At 41.5% G+C, this 22,271-nt stretch overlaps 1 protein-coding gene across 1 annotated transcript; it reads left to right on the forward strand.

Annotated features, from left to right (window-relative positions):
* Window positions 1-1,505: 1,505 nt before the first annotated feature.
* On the forward strand, window positions 1,506-20,884 carry SGPP1 (sphingosine-1-phosphate phosphatase 1). Its single transcript, XM_039733037.1, has 3 exons — window positions 1,506-2,355; window positions 12,494-12,583; window positions 14,822-20,884. Exons 1-3 carry the CDS (start codon window positions 1,762-1,764, stop codon window positions 15,371-15,373), a joined length of 1,236 nt encoding a protein of 411 aa, XP_039588971.1. The 5' UTR covers window positions 1,506-1,761; the 3' UTR covers window positions 15,374-20,884.
* The last annotated feature ends 1,387 nt before the right edge of the window (window positions 20,885-22,271 follow it).

Here is a 22,271-nt window from a genome sequence, read left to right on the forward strand (position 1 = left end):
TGATTAATCCTTTTCTGTCATAGCAGCATAGAGGAGAGCCCTTATCTGATAGCTTACTTATCTGACCCTTAAATCCTTCTCAAAGTCATTACCTTCAGAGTCTTTTATTTTCCAGTTATGGTCTCCACACCTGGGTTTTAACATAGAAAGCTATTTGGTTTGATGAATGAAAATTCTCTAGGTTTGAACAAGCTGCTTGTATAAGCCTGCATTGTATTGATCAGTGCCCCATCCTCGTGTCATTATTTACAATTCCATTCATCCAGGAGCTGAATTTTTGCAGCAGCAGGTTTGGATCTGCTTCCAGATCATTGCCAAAAATGTAGCAGGACACGGAAACTGCTACTAGGGACTTTTTAGACACCATCTCTTTCAACTAAGTTGTCATAAAGATTTCTTCTTGAGATATGGCAGCAAATTCCATTTGTATGGTTTGTTGGCAGTGTATAATGAGAATATCACGTAGCACCAAGTCAAGTACATCCTCAAAACAGTATTGGTAGCTATGCTAATTAAAACACTCTAGATCTGCATCGTATTCCTTTGTTTCAACTTTTTATTATTTGAATTCCACATCAGATTTTCTGTTTTGCTTAGCATATCTGTTAAGTAACCAGTTGCTTGGGTCATATGGTTCATCCTTTTAAAACTGGCACAAAGCAACAGTTTATCACTTCTTTAAACTCCTGATTTTAAGATACAAATACACAGGAGCAGCATCTGTAGTACAGGCAAAAGCAGCAGAAAGCAGAGAAGACCAGAGACCGCATTTCCCACAGCATTTCCAGGCTGGAAACCGCAGGAACTGTGGACTTGCAAAGCACCTGCTCACAAACCTCCGCGCCCTGCTGAACTCCCAGCCCTGCACACACACACACTCTCAGGAGATGAGGAGTCTCCTCCCGACTACGGAGACGGGACAAGGCACGGCTGCTCGCCTGGGGCACTGCAGAACCTCCCCGAGCGGCCCCGCGGTCCCGGCCTGCACCGGCCCGGCCGGGGCCGCCGCCACGCCGCTCCCCTCTCGTGCTTACACCACCAGAGCTGGGCTCCGACACATCTCCAGCAGCACCACGGCAGGTTTGGGTTGGATACTAGGAAGAATTTCATCATGGAAAGGATGATTGGGAATGGGCTGCCTAGAGAGCTGGTGGGGTCACTGTGCCTGGAGGGGCAAGAAAAGATTGGATGGGGCAACCAGTGCCATGGTCTAGCGGACAAGGCGGCGGTCGCTGACAGGCTGGACTCGATGATCTCAGAGGTCTCTTCCACTGCAACTGATTCGGGTTTCTATAACGGAGAAGAAGAAGGAGGAGGAGGAGGACAAGGAGGCTCCTTCACAGTCCCCCGACCCACCCCACAGACCGCCCTCCGCCGCCTCTGCCCCTCACGCTCGAGGCCGCCTCACGCCGTGCACCGCCTCGCGCAGTGCCGAGCTCCGATTGGCTGCGCCGCCCGTGAGGGCGGGACCGAGAGAGAGCCGCGGCCAATCCGCGCCGCGATGGGCGTGTCCCGAGGGGTGGGGGGGGCTGCGCGCAGGCGCGGTGCGGCGGGGCGGGGCCGGCGCGGGCGTGAGGGAGGGAGCGAGCGCCGGGAGGCAGCGGGAGAGGCGAGGGGAGTCCCGCGGTATCCGCGGCGCCTCGCCTTCCAGCGGGTTTCTCTTCAGGGAACGGCTCTCCTATTCCGCGGAGCCCCCGTCCCCCTCTCCACCCCTCAGACGAAGTCCCCCGCCGCCCTCAGCCCGCCCCCGGTCCCGCCGCTATGTCTCTCGGCCAGCGCCTGGCCCGGCTGGCCGCCCACCTGCAGGACCCGCGGAAGGTGGCCGCGTTCCAGCGGCTCTGCGGGGTGGAGGGGCCCTCGGGCTGGGCCGACGCGGAGCAGCGGGGGCCGGTGGCGAACGGCGGCCCCGCGGGCGGGCAGGCGCATCCCGCCGGGAACGGGGCCGTGCCCGGCGCGGCGGGAACCCCGCGGCGCTGGAGGAGGAGGCCGCGCCGAAACTCGCTGACGGAGGAGGAGGACGGCAGCCAGGAGTTCGCCACTCGCAGCCGCTTCCTCTACTATCTGTTCAGCCTGGGCACGGAGCTGGGCAACGAGCTCTTCTACATCCTCTTTTTCCCCTTCTGCATCTGGAATGTGGACGCCTGGCTGGGCCGGAGGCTCATCATCATCTGGGTGTGGGTGATGTACCTGGGGCAGTGCACCAAGGATGTGATCCGCTGGCCGCGTCCTGCCTCGCCGCCCGTGGTGAAGCTGGAGGTTTTCTACAACTCCGAGTACAGCATGCCCTCCACCCACGCCATGTCGGGCACCGCCATCCCCCTGGCGCTCCTGCTGCTCAGCTACGGCCGCTGGCAGGTAATGCTCGCCCCTCCGTGCCCTCACCCGTGCGCTTTCCAGCCCCGAGGTGTAAGAACGATGTGGCAGACCTGATTTCCCCTCAGGAGGGGGAGGCGGCTGAGTTTGGTTGGGAAAACGTGAGATTCGTACCTTTTTTTCCTTGCTTTACTTTTATTTTTTTTCCCCTGTGGTTTAAGCGAGTGCTCAGGTAACGAGAAGTGTTCTCGTAATTCTGTTTCGTGAATTTGTGCTGGTTTTGGGGATTAGCTCAGCACGCATGAAAAGTTCGCGGTGACAATCTGCGTTTTGTTCCTATGAGGGTTTTTTTCCAGCTTGCCCATTTGCGCAAAGTTTGGATAAGCATCCAGTGTTTTTACAGGCGTTTGGTTTTACAGAGTGAGAATTTAGTGGAGAGCCAGTAGCTAAAGGGCTTCTTGTTGATCCTTCTTTGCTTCGAGTCACTTCGTAGCGTCACTGAGTTGCAGCTTTAGCCTTTTCTTTAACGATTTTATTTTCATCAACCACAACCTGGAAATGATTTTGGTATTTGTATTTCAGGAGGTTCTCCAATCTATCAGTGTGTTCATAATTAGCAGGAACCGCTAATCTGTGATGTTTTCATCACCTTCATTCAGCAGAATCTCTAAAATCTGGCTGTTGCGCTTGGGGTCAATAGATAAGTTAAAATAACACTGTTGATCGCCTGGTTTACGCAAGCAGTGGCATGTGCTTTGGCGCTGGCTGCTGGAAGTATGGCAACAGCAGCCGCTCCAAAGAAAGCACATCCAGCTCTCTAAATCACTGCACCACTTCCAGCAGTAGCTGCGAGAAGGCTTTCCCAGGTAAATGTCCAGTGCAGCGTTTTAAAGAAGTTAGGCAATAATTAGACTCTTAAGTCGTTAATGTTTACTAATCCTTGCCTGGTTTAAGTTGGATAGAAGTCATGTCGATAGAGAAAACTGATTCTGAGCTTCGTGCAGGGGCTTAACTCTTGTCTTCCCAGTTACGGGTAACAATCACCCGTTGTCTGCTGGCACTTTGTAGCTCTGTCTCTCTTTGTGGCATCTAGAATGGGTGACTGAAAGGAATGAGATGACTAAGGGTTACAGATTTGATTTGGCCTCTCTAACCAAAGATTATTTATCTGTTTCTGCAAGGTGAATGTATGTGCCCAGAAGGAAGCTCTTAGGGATTCATATTTGCTAGGAAAAGGTTAAGTATTATCTGCTGGAGTTATGCAGGCATAATAATTACATATATATATATGTGTGTGTGTGTATAATAATGTCATGTTATTTGAAGTTTTGCCACTGAGATGCCTAATGTCAAAGTTGTTCTTACTAAAGGACCAAAATCTGTATGTTTGATTGTTGCTTGTTTGGTTGTTGCTAGTGTAGGGCTGGTGTCAGCTGGAAGAACAAGCTGGATTTGTACTTCTCTGCATGTGGGAAAGCTCATTTAGCAGTACCAGTGGGTCGGCTTTGCCCAGGCTGGTGTCATGCGTGCAGAGGAGAGCTCGTCTCGATGGCCTCCGAAGGAGCAGCAAACAGGGTGTGAAATGGTGTTTTTGCCAATGAGTTCGATCTGTGGTTTGCCAGCCCTGCCGCTGCAGTCTGTGAAACACTCTGCTAATTCACTAAACGTTTTTACCATTAAGAAAATCATAAACATTCAGCCTTGTTACTCGTGTAGGACTGTGCTTTAGAAATGCAGAAGCAAAGTGTTTGAGTCAAGATTTCCTTTTTCTTAGAAAACGAATATGAATAAAATACCTCTCTGAAACCAACTTCTGTCATTTCAAAATACTCATGTAAAAAAAATCACTTCTGATTTTTAAATTATTTCCACAAATTAATCAATAATTAACCAATGGCATGTCAAGAGTCTTTTCATTAACCTTTCATCTGACACTTCTTCTGTTCTCCCTGTTTTACTTCTGTCGAAAGGGAATAGAACCTATGTGACATCTTTTGTCATGGAAAATGGTGTTTTTCTGGAAATGGTGTTAAAAAACACTGACCTGAAGTTCTTTATCAAAGATAAAGGAGTTTTTAATATTTTTGATTTAGTTCTACAAATTTACCAGTAGGTGCAGGTTGCTAGATTGAACCTGTTGGTTTAACCTCTTTCTGTGTGTATTTAGTATCAAGCCTTATCCCGAGCCTGATTGTGATGGGACAACATTTTGGGACTGTTGGCTCAGCAGATCCCAGTGGAACGAGGCTGAGGATGAACTGAGGCAGATTCAGGTGTAACTCTCTGCAGGGACTCTGGAATACAGGCAGCTTTGAGTTTGTCACTTTGAAGTTTATACTCAACCAAAGAAAGCTCCTTTTGCTCTAAAAGATGTTACACCAGTGAGGAGGGAATCTGTTTCTTGTGTGGCTTATTTGCAGTTTGCTTTCAGTGATCTATGACTTCCTGCTATTGTGTGATAGTTCTTTTCTATCAAAGACAGTCTATTTGAGTCTTTTTCTTGAAGAAAACAGAGAACACAGAAAATGTGCTCCTATTTTTCTAGGTGTGGCTCAGATCGTCCATTTAAAAACAAGTTTGGATTGCAGTAGTGTTTTTTCTTAACCTGTTGACTTTGTGCTTTTCAGTTTTTCAATGCCTTTAAGCAATCCTGTTACAATTATTTTTACATAGTATTCAAAAGGTTTTTGACTATAAAACTAAAATGCTTCCTGTAAGTGCAATAGTTCTATTGTTCAAGTAAAATATTTTCAGAAATAATGTATTTTAAAGATAGTTTTGGCAAATTATCACAATTAGATATTTTGGACATAGCGAATAATCAATGAAACTGTCTTTCATACAGAAGCAAGTTACATATTACTATAAAGTTGACAGTAATTAACTTTTCTGTCCATTGTATCCAAATTTTTCAGTTTCTACTTGTATTATGAGAGCTTGCCTGAAACTTTTGATTCTACTTGCATAACCCATGTCCATTTATTTGTTTAATATGTTACATTTCTGCAGGGGAAAACCATTTATTTCAACAACACTTGAGTAACCATGAAATAACAAGCTCATGTCAAAGACTCATGGGAATTTGGGAGTATTATAAATGTTGATTCCCTTCCCCACCATCTCTGAAGTGCTGATACCCTGAAAGAGGAGGGCAAACATTTAAAAGACATTGAGGTTATAGAGCTTGATACTATGTAGGAAAAAGCAACCTTTATCAAATTGGGGAAAACTTACTTTCTTTGAAGTCATGACAGTTTGAGCCAGGCTGGCTTATATCATGTCCCAGATGGAGTGAGGAAGAGATAGTGTGAACTGCTAATTATCCACAAAATCTCCAAAGGCTCAGGCTGAGACTACTGGAAAAAGTATTTTTTATATTTTGTTTGATTACGTTGAACTGCTGATTTCAAATAGACACCAAGATGTGTTTTATTAGGATTGGGATGGTACCTGAATGTGTCAGAACTCTGCTGGCTTATTTTGAGGAGAAAAAAAATATCAGCCAGGGGATACAGAAAATTCAGAAAAATAAATATCAGAAAATAAAGAAAAATAAATATCAGCCAGAGGATACAGAAAATTTGCTTCTCTCCCAGAGTTCCTCCAGGATGCAGCCTGGCTGTAGCAGTGGCTGTGGGCATTAGGAAATGATGGGTTTGCACTCCTTCCTGAGCTCTGCGTTAATGAGCTCAGTGAGGAACTGCTGACTCTCGCTGTAGCCACTGAGCAAACTTCAGTTGATGTTCAGCAGGAGCCCAGAGCCTGGGTTGATGAGTAGCAGGCCTTTAACTGTATTAACCAACGCTGATTTACCTTCTGAAGCAGCGTGTGGTGCTGGATGTGACAGCCTTGTCCTCCCTGGGAACGTGTCTGGCAGTGTTTGATATGCACAGCCTGTCATCGGGGACTGCCTTTGCACCCTGCTGCTGCTAATGGTGACCTGGATAAACACACTGCTGAACCTGCACTAGGTGCATCTCTTCTCCAGTGGCCTCTCTGATGCATTTTCATTTACAGTTTTCATTTACTCAGTGCTCTTTTGACTCTCTGTGGTACTGGTTGTGTAACACTCGTATGTGGTACCACGTGAAACTCCCTTCCAGAAATCTTTCATCTGCACTGTGACTCTTATCAGCCTAGGCTGGTGAATGTAATTAAATGAGATGGGTTTGACAGGATCTGTATTGGGATTTCAGGGAGATCTGCATTGCTCTGTGGTTCTGACTGACCCCTATTGAAGATTACCTCTAGAACTGTCTGCCTGCTCTTTCATTTCAAAAGGCTAAACTCTCTGATCCCTGCTGGAAAGAGGGAATAATTGGTTATTGGGTATGAATAAACAGCCTAATCACAGTGTTGTAGTGAGAATTTTGCAGAAAGGTGCACAGCCTTTTGTTAAATGTCTGTCCTTGGTGAAAGGCTTGCATTTTCAGTAAGATTGATGTAGTGGTAAACTGGAAGCTGCACATAAAGCCATCTTTTACATACAAAGTCTGTGTGCAGGGGCAAGTGCAGTCCCTTCAGAAAGAGACACATCACCCCTCAGAGAAGCCCAAATGGGCCTTTGGCTAAAATACCAAAATGTTGGGAAGAAATGTTGGCAAAGAGATGTGTGCATGCTTGTCTAATTGGTCTTCTTGAGCATGTTTCCTGAACAGTCAAACAAAAACTCTTCTGACATGGGAAGCACAGCTGAAGGGATGATCTGAAAACACAGAATTACCCACACAATGATTTGAGAGAGAGAGAGAGAGATGGGAATTTGGAGGCTCAGCACTGGCCTTGTCTTGTGTGTATGAGATGTAAGGTGTTCTGTGGGCCATTAGTTCGTAAAGGAAACTGAAAAAAGTTGTTTTTTGCAGGTGTTAGAAGTTTAAAAAGAGCACAGCCAGTTCTGACAAATGCCACTAGGGAATTTCTGCCAGAGGAGTACAACTGCCTGTCTCATTAGACTGTGTTGATTGTCATTAAATGTATTTTTCAGTTTTGCCTAAGCAAATCTTCAATTAATGTAAAGGGTCTTGGGAGAAAACACGTAAAACAAATGCTCTAAGGTTGGATACAGAGTTTTTAATGAAAAGGTATTCAAAGGAAATACTTCTCAAGCAGTTTCTTTTTCTTGGTGCAGTACACATGTAAATGCACTCCTTGTTCTTTAAAGAGGGTGTGCTGATTAAACTGAGAAAACATGATTTTGCAGAAAAAATGTAGTTTTAGGTACTGGGGCATAAACAGATCAAGCCATAAGTGATTCTTCCTAGCTTTGTTCAGAGAGAGATTATTTTTTTAATGACTGCAATGAAAAGAAATAACAAGCTAATTCCTATGGTTACTCCTTAATTTCTTTTCAGATTAGGTGTAGCAGAAAATTAAATGTTTTAACTTTCTTCAGGACTGGCATTGAAAAGTTTATCTTGGAATTTTAAAAAGAGTTCTTGTAGTGACATGTAACACTGAGGTCCTTATGTCTCTTGGTATTAATGTTGGTCAGTGTGAGAAAGGAGAGACTAATTGATAAATGTAGCTTCACCAGTGGTATTTACCACCTGGCCCATTTGAAAGAAAAAGTTTCATTTTCCTAAAATGACTGATTGGTCTCTGTTTTCTAACAATCCTATTCTCCCTTTTCTTCTGCTCCCTTCACAAAATCATTTTTGTGCTGTGCTTTTTGAACTCATCTGTGCAGCCAGGGTGCTGGGAGTCATTCCCACAAGCATTGATTATAGTTTTTATTTGACTATTGCCAGTACACGGCCCAAACACCTTATTAAAAGCCTGGTGCTGCAAGTGCTGCTTGGATTCTTTCCGTGAACTTCAGCCCAAAATAATTGTCTCAAACTCAAGTTGAACTTCTGAGTTATGATATGATTAAAAAAAGATCATTGAATACTCTAGAACATGGAAAATATTAGAAAGTTACTTTGGAATCATTTGTGGGTGTTGGAAACTTCTCCGGTGCAGAATGTGCTTTAAAAAGGTAAAGAAGTGAGCATTTAGTGTCTTTTAACAATGTTCCCTTTTGAAAGAAGGAATTTTTTTTGACCTAGGTCAAACCTTTTAGGACAGATTGTTTCCTTATAAGCATTTTTAAACAATGGTTATGTTATTAAGACTCTTGGCAAAAAGATCAAGGAGCGGGAGGAGGATAGGGGAGGGTTTTGTGTGTAGTCCAGTCAGAAGTTTGAAAACCTGTTTTGGAGGATGTAGTGGAATTTTCTATAGGATAGGAGTTATCTTTTAAAAATATAGGACATAAAATTCTCAGGGACTTACTGAGAGTGGTTTCACTGCTGTTTTACAAACACAAATTTAATTCAATTTCTTTAATCAAAACAATATTCTGGATATGGGAATAAAATTGGGGTCTGAAACACAATGAGTAGTTTATTCAGTCAGCTTTACCCCTCATTTTACCTTAATAGGTAAAGTTAAGAAATCAATTAACATTCTTAAATTTTTTTTTTTTTTTGGAAATAACATGCTTATTGGTTTGGTTTTGTTTTAATTTATAAAAAAGAAAGCAGTGTGCAGTTAAAAAAAAAAACACACTCAGAATTGTTGAGGTGGCATGTTGGCTATGGGGAGGCATAAGGAGTTTTTGAGGATATACATGAGATGGTCTTAAATGAGGGCATGGAGACAGGGTTTGAGGTGTTTGTGTCCAAAATGGGCTGCTCCTGAATATGTGACTGAAAGTGACACCAGGTGTGGTCAGGATTGATGATACATCAATTCTGTTATCAGAACCAGCAAGCTGAGAGAATGAAAGCTGGTTTCTATGTGCAGCTGTGCCAGCTGTGATCTGTGACAGCCTTCCACACCCTCGTCTGGAAGGACACGGGATGCCAGCCTGCCTTCTGATGCCCAAATGAGTAAAACCAGCAGTGAATCAGGGAAGGGGGTAGAAGTAAACTTGTGATCTTGTGTCCTTTGTGCCTCTGTAGGTCTGATCTGGCATGCCAGGAACCATGGGACTAAAAGTGCTGGAATTCAGCTGTCTTGCTTAATAGCTCTCATTTAAGTAGAGACCCGAGTCAACACAATAAAAAGTGCTTATCACTTTCTTCCCTGAACACTTGATATAAGTTTATATTCAAATTTTCACATTATTCTTTCATAAAATATGCCTGTTTTTAAGTAGAAAACCTAGTAAAACCTGGTGTTTTCCCTTTCTTTGAATATTCATTTATGATTTGGAGAGGAGATTTTTGAAATCCATTATCATAAAACAGTATTATTACAAGGCTTGCTGGTACCTCAGCCTTGCAGGCAACAATTTGGAAGTAAGTTTATGGCATCAGCTTTTTTTACAAGGATCCAGGTGATGTCCCTGTTGGTGGTATGACTCGGCATGCTGCTGAGCTCAGAGGTGTGTGGGAGTGCTGATATTCTCCTTTAGTCACCTTGTGCACTTAGCCCTGCGTGTGAGCACCAAATACATGCTTGTCTCACCACCTCAGGGCAGATGTGAAGCAGGTGCTACCAGTTTGGTGTTCTGGGAATTCTCCAACCCAGTGGCTGCTTTAAAAGGTAGGAGTTCAAACAGGCTGAGGAGGACCCAGGGTGTTGTGCTTCATTTGTGATCAGTACTTAAAAGGTGCCTGTGAGAAAGATGGGAGCCAGCTCCTGTGGGCCTCTTGTGATGGGAGAAGGGGTGATGGTTCCAGACTGAATGAGGCTTAATTTAGATCAGATGCAGGGAAGAAGTTTTGTAGCTGGTGAAACACTGGCACAGGCTGCCCAGAGAGGAGGTGGATGCCCCATCCCTGGAAACATTCAAGGCTTGGTTGGATGGGGCTCTGAGCAACCTGCTCTAGTTGAAGATGGTCAAGTTATTCTGTTTTGCTACAGAGAAACTAAGCTCTCCCATGTTCTCAGATGGTTTTAAGGGGTATTTTTTCAGAATTAGAGTGAGATATGACAGAGCCAAATAATCTTTCCAAAACATTGTTCAGAGCTGGAGTTTGTTTCTTTCTTACTCAAACACCCCTCCCCTGTGACTTCCCTGACAGCAAGCATTTCTTCTTTCATTTACAGAATTATTGTAGTCTGCCTGCTGTTTACAATCCTCTGCTCAGGACTCTTAAACCAGACTTCTCACCTAACTATTTCTTTCGTACTCCTTATTCTCAGGATTTTTTAGCTGCTCTAACCCCTTCCCTCCCCCAGTCCCAGCCTCTCACCCACAGTGTCGTGAGCAGCTGCTGAGCCTGGCACTTCATTCATCTTCCTGCTAAAGCTCCAGCCTCTCGTTCTGTCAGGTACTGCAGAAACAGGACAAGGCTTTATTAAAGAAAAGCCTTACCCCTGATTGGGCTCTGAAAGCACAAAAGATGTGTCAGGTGGCAAGGATGGACATAGGGTGTCAAGTGATGGCCAAAGCGTTTGAAACTCGAAGCTGCTTTTTGCTTGAGGCCCCAGGGCACAGCTGTCCCCGCACACAGAGCGCTTGTGCTGGGGGAGTCCTGGGCAGGGAGGGCGAGTGGCTGCTGCAGGCAGCATTCCTCCCACCCCCAGACCAAAGGGAGAAGCACAGTGGGGCAGGGGGATGTGGCTGCACGTGTAAGGCACCAGAAGGGCATCTTTTGTGGCTGCTGTAGCAATGTCGGTATCTGGTAACTCTGCAGTCATGTGTGTGACAGAGTTACTGGTGCATTGCCCGGGATTAGCAGAGTTCTGAAAGGCAGGAAACTGAGTTTGTTCCTTCATCGTTGCAGTCAGAAATGAGTCACAAGTACACAGCTCTGTTTAGATCCAGTTTGTAGATGGATGTGATGGAAGCAAAGACAAATGTTGCTACAGGAAGTAGAGTTTAGTCTAGATGGAACACAACTATGAGCTGGGTGTTTAGTATTTATTTGAATATGAAATCTTCTTATGTGAAACATAAGCTTCCTGATTTTCTCTTAGTTTGAGAATGTTATTTTAGTTTTGTCATGCCAACATGACGTGGTCCTGGAGTTGAGAATTCAGTGAAGGCTGGAAAAATGCAGAAGAGTGATAATCCTATCTCAAACCTTTCACAGAAAGACTGATTTTGGAACTTACCAATCTGTTCTGTGTCCTCTGTGAAGGCCACTTAACTTCCTCCAGTAATTTTAAAGATATTTTCTTGTATTTGTTGGATATTCTATCCTTCAGGTTACCTATAAAAGGAACAAGGTAAAGGGCAAGAAAACTGCCTGTAGATTTTGTTCCTAGGTTTGAGTACATCTAGGCTAGCTGTTTATATTGAACATGTTTATTGTAGGAAGAGAAGCAATTTTGGAAACTTGCCATTTTATCTTGTGACTGTGTCACTGTGTCTTTTATAGAATAGTGGCAAAAAAAGGAAGCTGTATCCTGTGTTGTATGGCATTTTGCAATAGTGGGGAAAATATTTCTTACTGTGCTGTAATATGTAAATTAGCATAGTTTTGTCCAAAATCTGAGAAAGTTAAAAAACTTTTTCTCTACATGATATCTGCTTACTACAGCAAAGTATTTTATTTCTTCCTGGTAAACAGTCCTTATTAATTAAAAAAAAAAAAAAGTGAGAAGGTAAAAATGATTGGAAGTAATTATTTGATGATTTTTGTTTAACAAATATGGCTTGCAGGAGGAAATTTATGAGGGTTTGGAAAGAACAGACAAGATTACTGTTTTAGGAGTTTCATGCTGATGCCCAGATATTGAGTCAACGACTGCAGAAGCCCTAGAACAAAGAATTGAGGAAGGAATTGAATTTCTTTGTAATTTTGTTATGAGTTCCTCCTTTTCAGGAAAAAAAGTGAAGCCACTCGATTTTGCCTGGGTGATGGCTGACAATACAAGTAGGTGGTGGAGCTGCTTCACCCAGTATAAAACTGTTGCACAGTTTAACACACTTGTCTTTGCACATTTTTGGGATACCAGAGCATTGCAAGACAACTGCTGCAGAGATTGATGCATTTCTTACTGCTTTGAAAAAGTCTGGTCCAAGCACTGAAATTCATATATCCTGAATGCAAAGAAGATGGGGAGGGTTGAAAGCTTGACTTAACAATGACTTTATGAAAAGGTGCTCTGCTAGGGCAAAGAAAAGGGTAAGCATCAGTGGCATTAATTGGATTTAATTATAGAATATTCATAGAGTGATTTTTTTTTTTTTACTTTTTTTTCCAAATTCTAATATGGTTTCTGCATTTTTCTTCCCTACCAGTATCCTCTTGTGTTTGGACTGATCCTGGCATTCTGCTGGTGTTCTTTGGTTTGCTGCAGTCGAATTTATATGGGAATGCATTCGATTTTGGTAAGAAAATAATCTAATCTACTACTGAACTTCTGTTATAATCTTGTTCTCATTTTATAAACTTCCATCACATTGAAGGTTTTACAGTGCAATAATTATATACAGATGTATTTTTTGTAGCCACACAGAAACAGAAGACTTACATTTCTTCAGCATAGAAATAGATAAAGTAGCTAAAAGTGGCTCTCATGCTAAACTAATACTTGTCTTTTATAAACTCTGTCCACAGTTGAAACCTGAAAGGTGTTTAATGTCATTTTTTAGTGCAGAAATTGACTGCTCCAAAGTGTAGAGTAAATTTTCCTCTACAGAGTAGAAATCATTTTGCAGAATGAGAAAGTGGCCATTGAAGTTCACTCCATGTCAGCTGCTCAAAGCATGTGCATTTTGGTGTGCCACTCTGCATGCTAGAGTTTCACTTACCAGAGGTTTTAAAACCAGGTAACTAAGTTGTCATCTTTGAAAAACAAACTCATTTATTAAACAAATTAAAATTCTCCAAACTGAAACACAAGTGTATGCAATGTAGAAATGAGAAAACAAGAAGAAAGTGGTAATTGCAATGCAAGACCAATTATGAGGGTGGCTAAAGATGTTTTTAAGGATCACATGCTAGAAGAAAAGCTAACAGACAGAAAAGGATAAGCCTGGTAGGGAGTTCTAAGCTGCTAGATGAACACAGTGTAAAAGGAGCATGGGAAAATAAGGCAGCTCAGAAAAATGAAATTACATTTTTGCATCAGTAGTCAGAAGGCTTTCCAATCTAAAACCACTCTGTCAAGGGTGATGTGATGGACTGATAGTTCAGCTGACACAAAATGTCATAGAAAAAAGCTGTGCCACAAATAGCAGGCAAGCAGACAGAGCTGTTTTGCAGTTTCACATCTGAATCTGCAGAGTTGAACACAGAGGGAACACAGTTCACCATGTGGTGCCTGCAATATACATCAAGCACAGTGCCTAGGTTTGGGGGGAGCAGGTGGCAAATACAGCAGGAAGGTTTTTTTTGTTGCTTCTGAAATGAACGAGTCTGATGTTTATATCAGTGAATTTTATTAGAGCTTTTATCAAGCTTTCAATTAGTGGAAGCAAATAAAAATGATTCATTGATGCTGGAGCAATACAGACTCTGCTGATTGAAGTCTCACCTCCTGGCTCATGTGGAAGAGCTGATAAGCATGAAAATGAAGGCAGGCCACTTTGTAGTGCTTGGATTGCACAAATTCTTCATTAACAATCAAAGGTGACAAAAGTAGCAGAGAGTTCCATGCAACTGAGTGATCAGTCAACAGTTAACTGAAAGCCAAAAATCCTTGGGTAACCTTTCCACTAAGAAAAGACCTTTAAAAACAGTAGTAACACTGCAAATCAGTTGTGAAGCCACAGAGGTTATCTCTTCCTCTCCTTTAATATTAGGAAACAGTTCCCAGTCTTCCAGCATTGTTAATTCTGAAGCAGGAGTGAAAGTTGAAGCTGCTCTAGTGCCTGACTGCAGTGGTCCTTGACTGCTGCCCCAGCTGCTGCTGCTGCCACTGTTGGGTGTGTTGGCACCCAGGCCCTCAGAGCCACTGTTGAGCTGTTCCAGCAAACTCAAGTTGGCAGAACATATTTAGCTGAGCTGGATTTGTGCTGACTGTAGGTTGGAATGCCCTGGCTCTGGACAGGGAGCAGTGTTGCCAGCAGAAAAATCATAGAAGAATCACAGAACAGTTTTGGGTTGGAAGAGACCTTTAAAGATTATCTAATCCTAGCCCCCTGCAATAAGCAGGGACATCTTCAGCCAGAACAGGCTGCTCAGAGCCTTGTCCAATCTGACCTTGTACGTTTCCACACCTCTCTGAACAGCCTGTACCAGTGCCTCACCACGCTCACTGGAAAAAAAAGTCTTCCTTATTCCAGTCTGAATCTCCCCTTTTTTAGTTTAAAACCATTACCCCTTGCCCTGTTGCAACAGGCCTTACTAAAAAGTCCAGACCTGCTGCTTCAGTGAAGGATCCTTTGATCATAACTTCATTCATGGTCTGGTCAGGATGCAGGTGATTTGTTAATAGGTGATCAAATGCAATTCCTTACCTTATGTTTAACATAAGAAAGATTTAATCCTTTAAAAGGTAAAATATGGGAATCCACAAGTTGCTTTTAACACTACAGCAGTTAGGCTTGAATTCTTGTTAATGCAACTTGAGGGCTTTTTTAAAAACAGTTACTACACTGAAACCATCCCTTTTTCTTCAACAGGACGTTATTGCTGGATTTCTGTATGCTATCCTTATCCTGGTTATCTTCCATCCAGTTGTGGACCTGATTGACAACTTCAATTTAACTTACAAATATGCACCCTTAATTATCATCAGTCTCCACTTGGCCCTGGGCATCTTCTCTTTCACCCTGGACACGTGGAGCACGTCACGAGGGGACACAGCTCAGATCCTGGGCTGCGGCGCCGGCGTGGCCTGCGGCTCTCACGTCAACTACGTGCTGGGCCTGCAGCTGGATCCTCCTCCCCACACCTTGCCCTTGTCCCTGTCCTCCCTCAGCGTGACTGTGTTTGGAAAAGCCATCCTGCGCTTGTTGATCGGAGTCATCGTGCTGCTGCTGACAAAAGTGGCCATGAAGAAAGCCACGATTCCTCTGGCCTGTAAAATGTTCCGCATCGCGCAGGGCGACGTGCGGAGAGCCAGGCAGCGCATGGAGGTGGAGCTGCCCTACCGCTACATCACCTACGGCATGGTGGGCTTCTCCCTCATGTTCGTGGTTCCTGGCCTCTTCCATTTCATTGGCCTTTCCTGATGCAGTTTGATCACTGTGGGTAGGGAGGACTGAGCTAGTTGCTTTTGGAAAAGGTGCACTCGTTTGCTAAGGGAAGGCCAGCCAGCTTGGCTTTAGCAGGGTCTTCCTATTAACAGCAATACAAAGCAAGCAAAGCATTTAAAGGGCTTTGCACATCTCTGGGGATGGTTTAGGGCCAGCAGTCGAGCATCAGTCCAGGAGAAGTGCTGACCTCTGTAAATGCTGTTTTTTGGACTCATTGCTGTAACCAAGTCTGTGTGTGTGTGGTGCAGTGAATGTATCTGGGATGGCTGCCAGGCTGTACCTGTGTACACTGACACTCCAGCAGGTGTGTCTGACAGCTGATCAGAAGGCTCCACTCATGATCTGTTTGCCATTTCACAGTAATTAATTCAAGTTGTTGGACCATAAACTGTTACATTTGCTTTCTTCTATTCTTTCCTGAAGTCCTGCTTCAAGGTATTTCAACTAATAGGTATTTTTAATGGACCAAACTTGTAATGAGGTTGAATTTTTCTAAATAAACAAGCAAAAGCCTTTTGCTTTGGCCCCATTTGCAGAGAAAAATGTCTAGATTAGCATTGGTAGATATCACTAGAGTATATATAATTCAGGTACTGTATTTTATGGTTTAATAACTGTGCCTTTTTGTTGCTAAATTAAGAAATGCCATATATACTGTGATGTAAAAATGCCTAATTTTATGGAAAATCCTACTTAATTAGGCAGATATTAAAAAACTTTAATTGTCCATGTTGCTGACATGGTCCAGGTTAACCAGAATGTTCAGTATTTCCTGATCAAAATTGCATAAATGAAATGACCCAGGAATTGTGTCCTTGAGCTCAAGATATTGTAAATGAACAATAGTCCCTTTTGTAAGTATTTTTAATGTGTATTGTAAGTTACTGCAAGAGGATATATTTTTCTGGAGATTGTTTATACAGTGGATGGATATTCAAAATTAATTATTTAAACATATAAACAATAAAAGCACCCCATTCTGCAAAGAAATGGGCTTCACTTATTATTCCAACTAATCTAGAAGGACCACTGCTTTTAGGTATTTGGTTAGAAAATATTATACTTATTCTAGAAAAATCTGTATTTTTATGCATTAACATACTATATTTAAAGGTGATAATCACTTTTACCCAATTTAGATAGTTATAAGACAATGTAACAGTTAAAGTAAACTTTTAATCATTCTGATTGACAGACTGTGAGCAGTCAAGACAGTATGGTCAATGCATGAACAGTTTGTGATGTCTAAATTTGGCAGGATTTTATTATGTGCTTTTCAGCTTTTCATGATCCTTTTCCCTTCAAGTGTAATTTCATGTGCCTTTTTTCTGTTTCATTTTGTCTTGTTCATGTGTTGCCTGATCTGTTCTTTCCATGTCAGGAACACTGCAGGAGCACTGTCTGAGCAGACACAAATTAATTAATTTTGTGTTGTACTTGTTTTTCAGGAAAAGCATCATTTGGTTGGGAAATATGGTGATTAGATAGAATACAAAGCCTACATTTTTTTGGTTTTAGAAGGTTTTTTGTGTTGGAGATGATATCTCTAAGCTGTTAATATGTAAATTGACTAAATTAACTTCACTTGCTTTGAAGCAGATGAAGTTGATGGTACGCTGGCACTGGATGATGTGAAAAACTCAATTTTTCTGGTGCATTTGTGCTGTGCATCCTGAATGCACTGCTGTGAATGTATTCAAACTGAGCTATTCAAACCTGAGAGTTTGTCATACAACTTCCACAGCTGAAAGGACCTTACCCAGTAGAAAATGGTTAGCTTGTTTCAGTGTGTATTTCTGGATTTGATTTTTGTGTATTTCTGGATTTGGTTTTTGTGTCTGTTCCTCTTTAGCAGTTCAATGCAGAATGTGCAGTAAAAGGTGAATTGGTTTCTGGGGCTTTGAGAGTGGGATTTCCACTGATTTGGCTTTGCACACCAAGATAGCCATTAAATAAATAGCTGGGGGAATGTACACAAAATGCCTTATGCTTAAAGCCCTAAGCAACTGGTGTAGTTTCAATGATGTTTAATTAGTCTGAGGACTGTTAAAAATAATAGGATAACTTTCTCTGAAATTTAGGGCATATTCTTAAATGTTGTAGCTTTACAATTTATAGCAAAAAAATGCTTAAATTCTAGCACAGAAAAGGTAAGTGAGCAAAACTAATTTTTTAAGGTACATATTGGACTTGTAGAAACTTCAAGTTTACATCACAAAGAGCATAATTAAAGCTGTATTTTCTAGCTGTGCTTGCTCTCTTGTAGTATTAATGGAACATGAAATGTACTGTGGAGGATCTGGAAGGGGTGAAAAAGATCACACAGAGCTTTCAACAGGCTCAGGAAAATTGCACTGTAGCTTATTCTACTGTCATAAATTTATTTTTTATGTTTTTATACAGTTCATTGTGTAAGCTCAAAATGTCATGTTCCATATACCACTGCCCAGGAAATGTCCATCAGGATGTCTGTACAGCACCTTCAGCAATTACTTCACTGAAGTTTACATGAGAGAAAGTTCTACTGTTCTATTTTCATGTTTTATAAAAGGTTAGGCTTGAGATGGCAGCACAAAATGTCATGCAACATGAATACCTTTAGAGATAAAGAATTACAGACATGCAAATGCTTAAAAATCCAAGTAAAGTATTTGTATTGTTGTATAATTTTGTGTTCTGATAAGCTAAGATTCCTTGGAATTGGGCAGAACAAAGCAGCAGATAAAACTAGAGCACTTTCTTTGCCCTAATCTATTGTTAGAGTTAAACATGAAAAATGTTTCTAGTCTGAGCACCAGCTGGTACCAAATACTTTATAAATAAGTTACCATAGCTTTAAGAGGTAGTCAAATGTCTTTCCAGAAGGAAAAATGCTTGAAACCCTTTATGACGTGGTGCAAAAACATCCTGCTTGTGAACTCCCTCAGTCCCAGAGAGAAATACTACTTCATAGAACCAGGTATAAAGCACATTTATCACAAAAAACTGCAGGATAATCTTGCCTTTTTTAATGATGGTATGAAATAAACCTTTAAAGTAGCAGGCAGGTAGAGAGCAGTTTGACACAAAATTCTCTTTTCCAAGAGGCTGAAGAGATGCAAATTAGTCTGAGACTGCCTTAAACACAGGAGCAGGATTTTTTTTGGCCTGGCCCTCACTCAGAACTGACATGTGCATCTTGGGTGAGTTTTAGAATCTGTTATTTTGGAAAAATGTTTCATGTTTATAAAAAAGCATTGCTTTTGCTTTTTTCCTGTGTAATCACCTGTGAAGCTGTTGGGTCTCTGAGCAGGAGGTGGAGGAGCCACTTGAAGGTAAATTGGCAAACCAAAGGGAGCTGGGTTTTCTTTATTTATTTGGAATTTTTTAAGGTTATGTACAGCATTTCTTCTGGAAAGAGAAACCAAACAGAAAGATGCATTTCTTTTAAAATGGCATCTCCAAATGTGATACGTGGCTTTTGTGTTGTTTATTTTTTTTCTTACCAGAACAGTGTTAAATTGTCTGGCTATTAGAAGCTAATATGTTTTCCTTTGTTTATTGTTTATTTTTTTAATTACTTCTCGCAATATTTTTTACTCCATTTTTTGCTTATTTCTGAGAGAGTGTCCAGAACTTCTGTAAACAATTGCTACTTATGTGAAGATTGTAATTTTGAACTTGTAAATAATTAAGGGTTGTTACTTGCAAAAATATATAAAAACAAATCCTTGCATGCTGTAAGTAAACACATCTGTTGTGCTAAAAGTTATTTCTGTTTCAGTATTTGCTTTCTCAATTAAAAACCCCAGTTTTCACACACAATACAGAAGATATGAAATAATTCAATGGCAGGAAGGGGCATTGCTGTCAAAGCCCTGCTAGCTTTGCTGGGAGTCCTGCACTTGGTTCTTCCACACCACAAGGCCGAGCTGAGCTGTGAGCAGGCTCAGTGAGTGTGAAGTGACTCAGCTCTAAATGTGATAGCCTTGCTTTTGGGGGATTTCCCTTGTTAAAATCACACTTTGCCCTGTTTTTGCAAGATTGCTAAAGGGCTCAACTTGGAAGTCCATTCTCTGTAGGTGGAACTGGCTGCACATTGCTAAAATTCCCCCTCTGTACCATAATTCTGTGAATGAAGAGACCCCCGAATAAAGTCAGCAGATAAAATGAGAGGAGCATTGATTTCTTGGGGTATTGTGACTCAACTTACTGTCATTGCTTCTTTGGTCTAAAGTAGAATGTTTGTTGGTGATAAAATTTATTTCTGTATTCTACAAACAACTTCGAGGAATCTTAACTTTTTTGTGGGAGGAAGTTGAATGACTTCTTGCCAGACTTCATTCTACAGGAAAACTTAAGTGGCCTTTTGTTTCAGAAAAAATTATATAAGCCTGTTTTAAAATTTACTGCAAATGATATATTTGTCAAATTGATAGATGAATTGGGTCACTAACATAGTTTGCCATTGTTCAGTATTGCAAGAAAATGAAAGCCAAATTTGGAAACAAAATGTGATATTGTGTGGCAGAGAGGATAAAGCACTTTAGGTGTTCTCTAAAAAGCAAGTATCACATGCTGGTTTTGAAGCAAATTTAGCCATGCATTAGAAAAATTTCTTTGCACTCCATTCTGCACCAGAAATGATTTGCAGCTTGGTAAGAGGCTTTATAAGAAAAGAAAGGAAAGCAGGGTGTGCTCGCAGTGTATGATCAGTAACTGTTCCTGTAGGATCAGAGGAGAAGAGAGGGTACATGGGATAACAGTACCTTAAAGACACTGAGTAGTCAATGTAAATCACATCAAGTTGGAGAATTTTATTCGTCACTGAACTTTGACTAAATTAGTCACTAAGTTTTCCCACAAGTTTATCTTTGTTAGAAAGTGTAATGAAAGATAAGAGTGATATTACTGAAATGGAAATTGGCTCTTAAGATAATTCTAGATGACTAAAGTATCAAAACTGAAAAAGATCAGTTCAGGAGAAAGCAATGGGAACAGTCAGAGTAGAGTCTGAGGGGGATTTTGTATTAAACTTAAAAATTATGCCAAAATTTGGCCTGCACTTGATTTATATGAAATCTGTAGTACAATATATATACACACATATATATAATATTGTGTATTGAAGCTTAATTTTTTATGTACAGATTTTTTTTCCTGTTAACTGCATTCCCTGATAAAAGGAAGTTGACAAAATACAAACCAGCATTGTCTGTATAAGGTAAGGCTGTAACCCAGTCTCTCAACCTCTTGGAGAACTTGATTTTAAAACTACCCCAAACAATTGAGATGCGAGCCCCAAGTTAGTTGAGGATCACATAATGTTTGCTGTATAATAGTGTACAACTGATGTTTTAAAAATTAATACATCAGCACTTTGTTTTACTCTTGTTAATGATTTTGTACTCATTGTACACTCTCTGAGTTGTCAATCTTATATTGACTGGTAACTGAAGTGTCTAACTTCACCTGCAGTGTGTGGGTAATAAACTCCTGTTGGATTCAGTTGTGTTATTGTCTTTATTCCTTCCAGTGCTCAGGGACAAGATTTGAGTTTGTGAATGGATTCAAAGTTTGTTTTCTAAAAGTTTTTTCCCCTTACATGTGTAAGGCTGATTTGATGCAGTAGCTTAGCAAGCATAAGCAGAAAATACATTCTGCTTCTGTGTCAGTTGAAAAATTACCTTGAAATATTTAACCCAGCATGTTTTTCATCTCTCCTGGTATGGCAGTAGCCATACATGGGTGGGAATTCCTGCTGTAGAGAGTTCAGTCCTGGTGGCTAATCAAATCTGCAACTGCCTTGGGAAGATTGCCAAAATAATGCCTGTAATGAAGAATTCCTTTGCAATTGCTTACTTCATGCTGTTGGGCAAAGGGATGTAATCATGTTTGCCTCGTATAGAATGATTAAATTTCAGAACATGATGACCCAGATTTCTACTAACATGCAAAGATTTTTGAAGTGGAAATTCAGGGATGCTGTTTCCCATGCTTCACAGTGTGCAGCAGGTACTTTAATAATTTGGTTTTGGTGATTTACTGTTTGCAGCATTATTCATGCTGTAATGGCTCCTGATTGCTTAGTGGTTATTGCTGTGGGTTGCAGTACATCAGCTGCAGATGCTGGAACTGTAAATTAAATAAAGCTTTTACTCAAATTGACACTTTCAGCCTTGAGAGTGAGAATATTTTATCTGATGTGATGTTTATGGGACATAATGCTTTCTCTGATCATTTTAAATAAGGTTTGAAGGTGGAAAAAGTTGCTAATCTCTAAGACAGTGGTAAAAGCACAGAGTCAACAGCTCTGGCACTTGGAGTGATTTCCCAGCGATGGCAATTAGCACTGCACTGTGCTTGCCTTGCAGCAGCAGCTCAGTCCTTTCCTGATGCACTGGCTGTGTGTCAGTGTTGGTGCTGTGTCTAGACTTCAGGCTGACTAACCTCACTAATGTACAGTTGAGAGGAAAATCATAAATGCTTCAGGCCAGCTTGGCTCTTTGCACTTAGTGGCCTGTTTGGGCACCTTTTTTAAACCTCTGATTGCCAGGTTTTCTTTCCTGTCAATGCAAATAAATGACTATTTTAGAATTTATACACATGACACTTCAGTAGTTATGCAAGAGCCCTGTTCTAGGATCAAGAGTTCTGGAATACACATCTGATACAGTGGCCTAGGGCTCAACTTGGGCTTTTGGGGACCAGTCTTCTGTAAGGGATCTTGGTGTCAGAAGCAAAAATAAAGATGGTACCCTCCCAACAAAAACCTGTACAGCCTGGGGGATCTGGCAAATCTTCCTTCTCAAGAAATTGCCCCTCCCAAAAGGCAGTAAGCAGCACATCTGAGCTGCTTTACCATGCATGCCTTTTGCATTCAGGAGTCTCACAC

This window comes from Passer montanus, unplaced genomic scaffold (genome assembly GCF_014805655.1).
Source record: "Passer montanus isolate IOZ18808 unplaced genomic scaffold, ASM1480565v1 scaffold82, whole genome shotgun sequence".
In the NCBI taxonomy this organism is placed as follows: domain Eukaryota; kingdom Metazoa; phylum Chordata; class Aves; order Passeriformes; family Passeridae; genus Passer; species Passer montanus.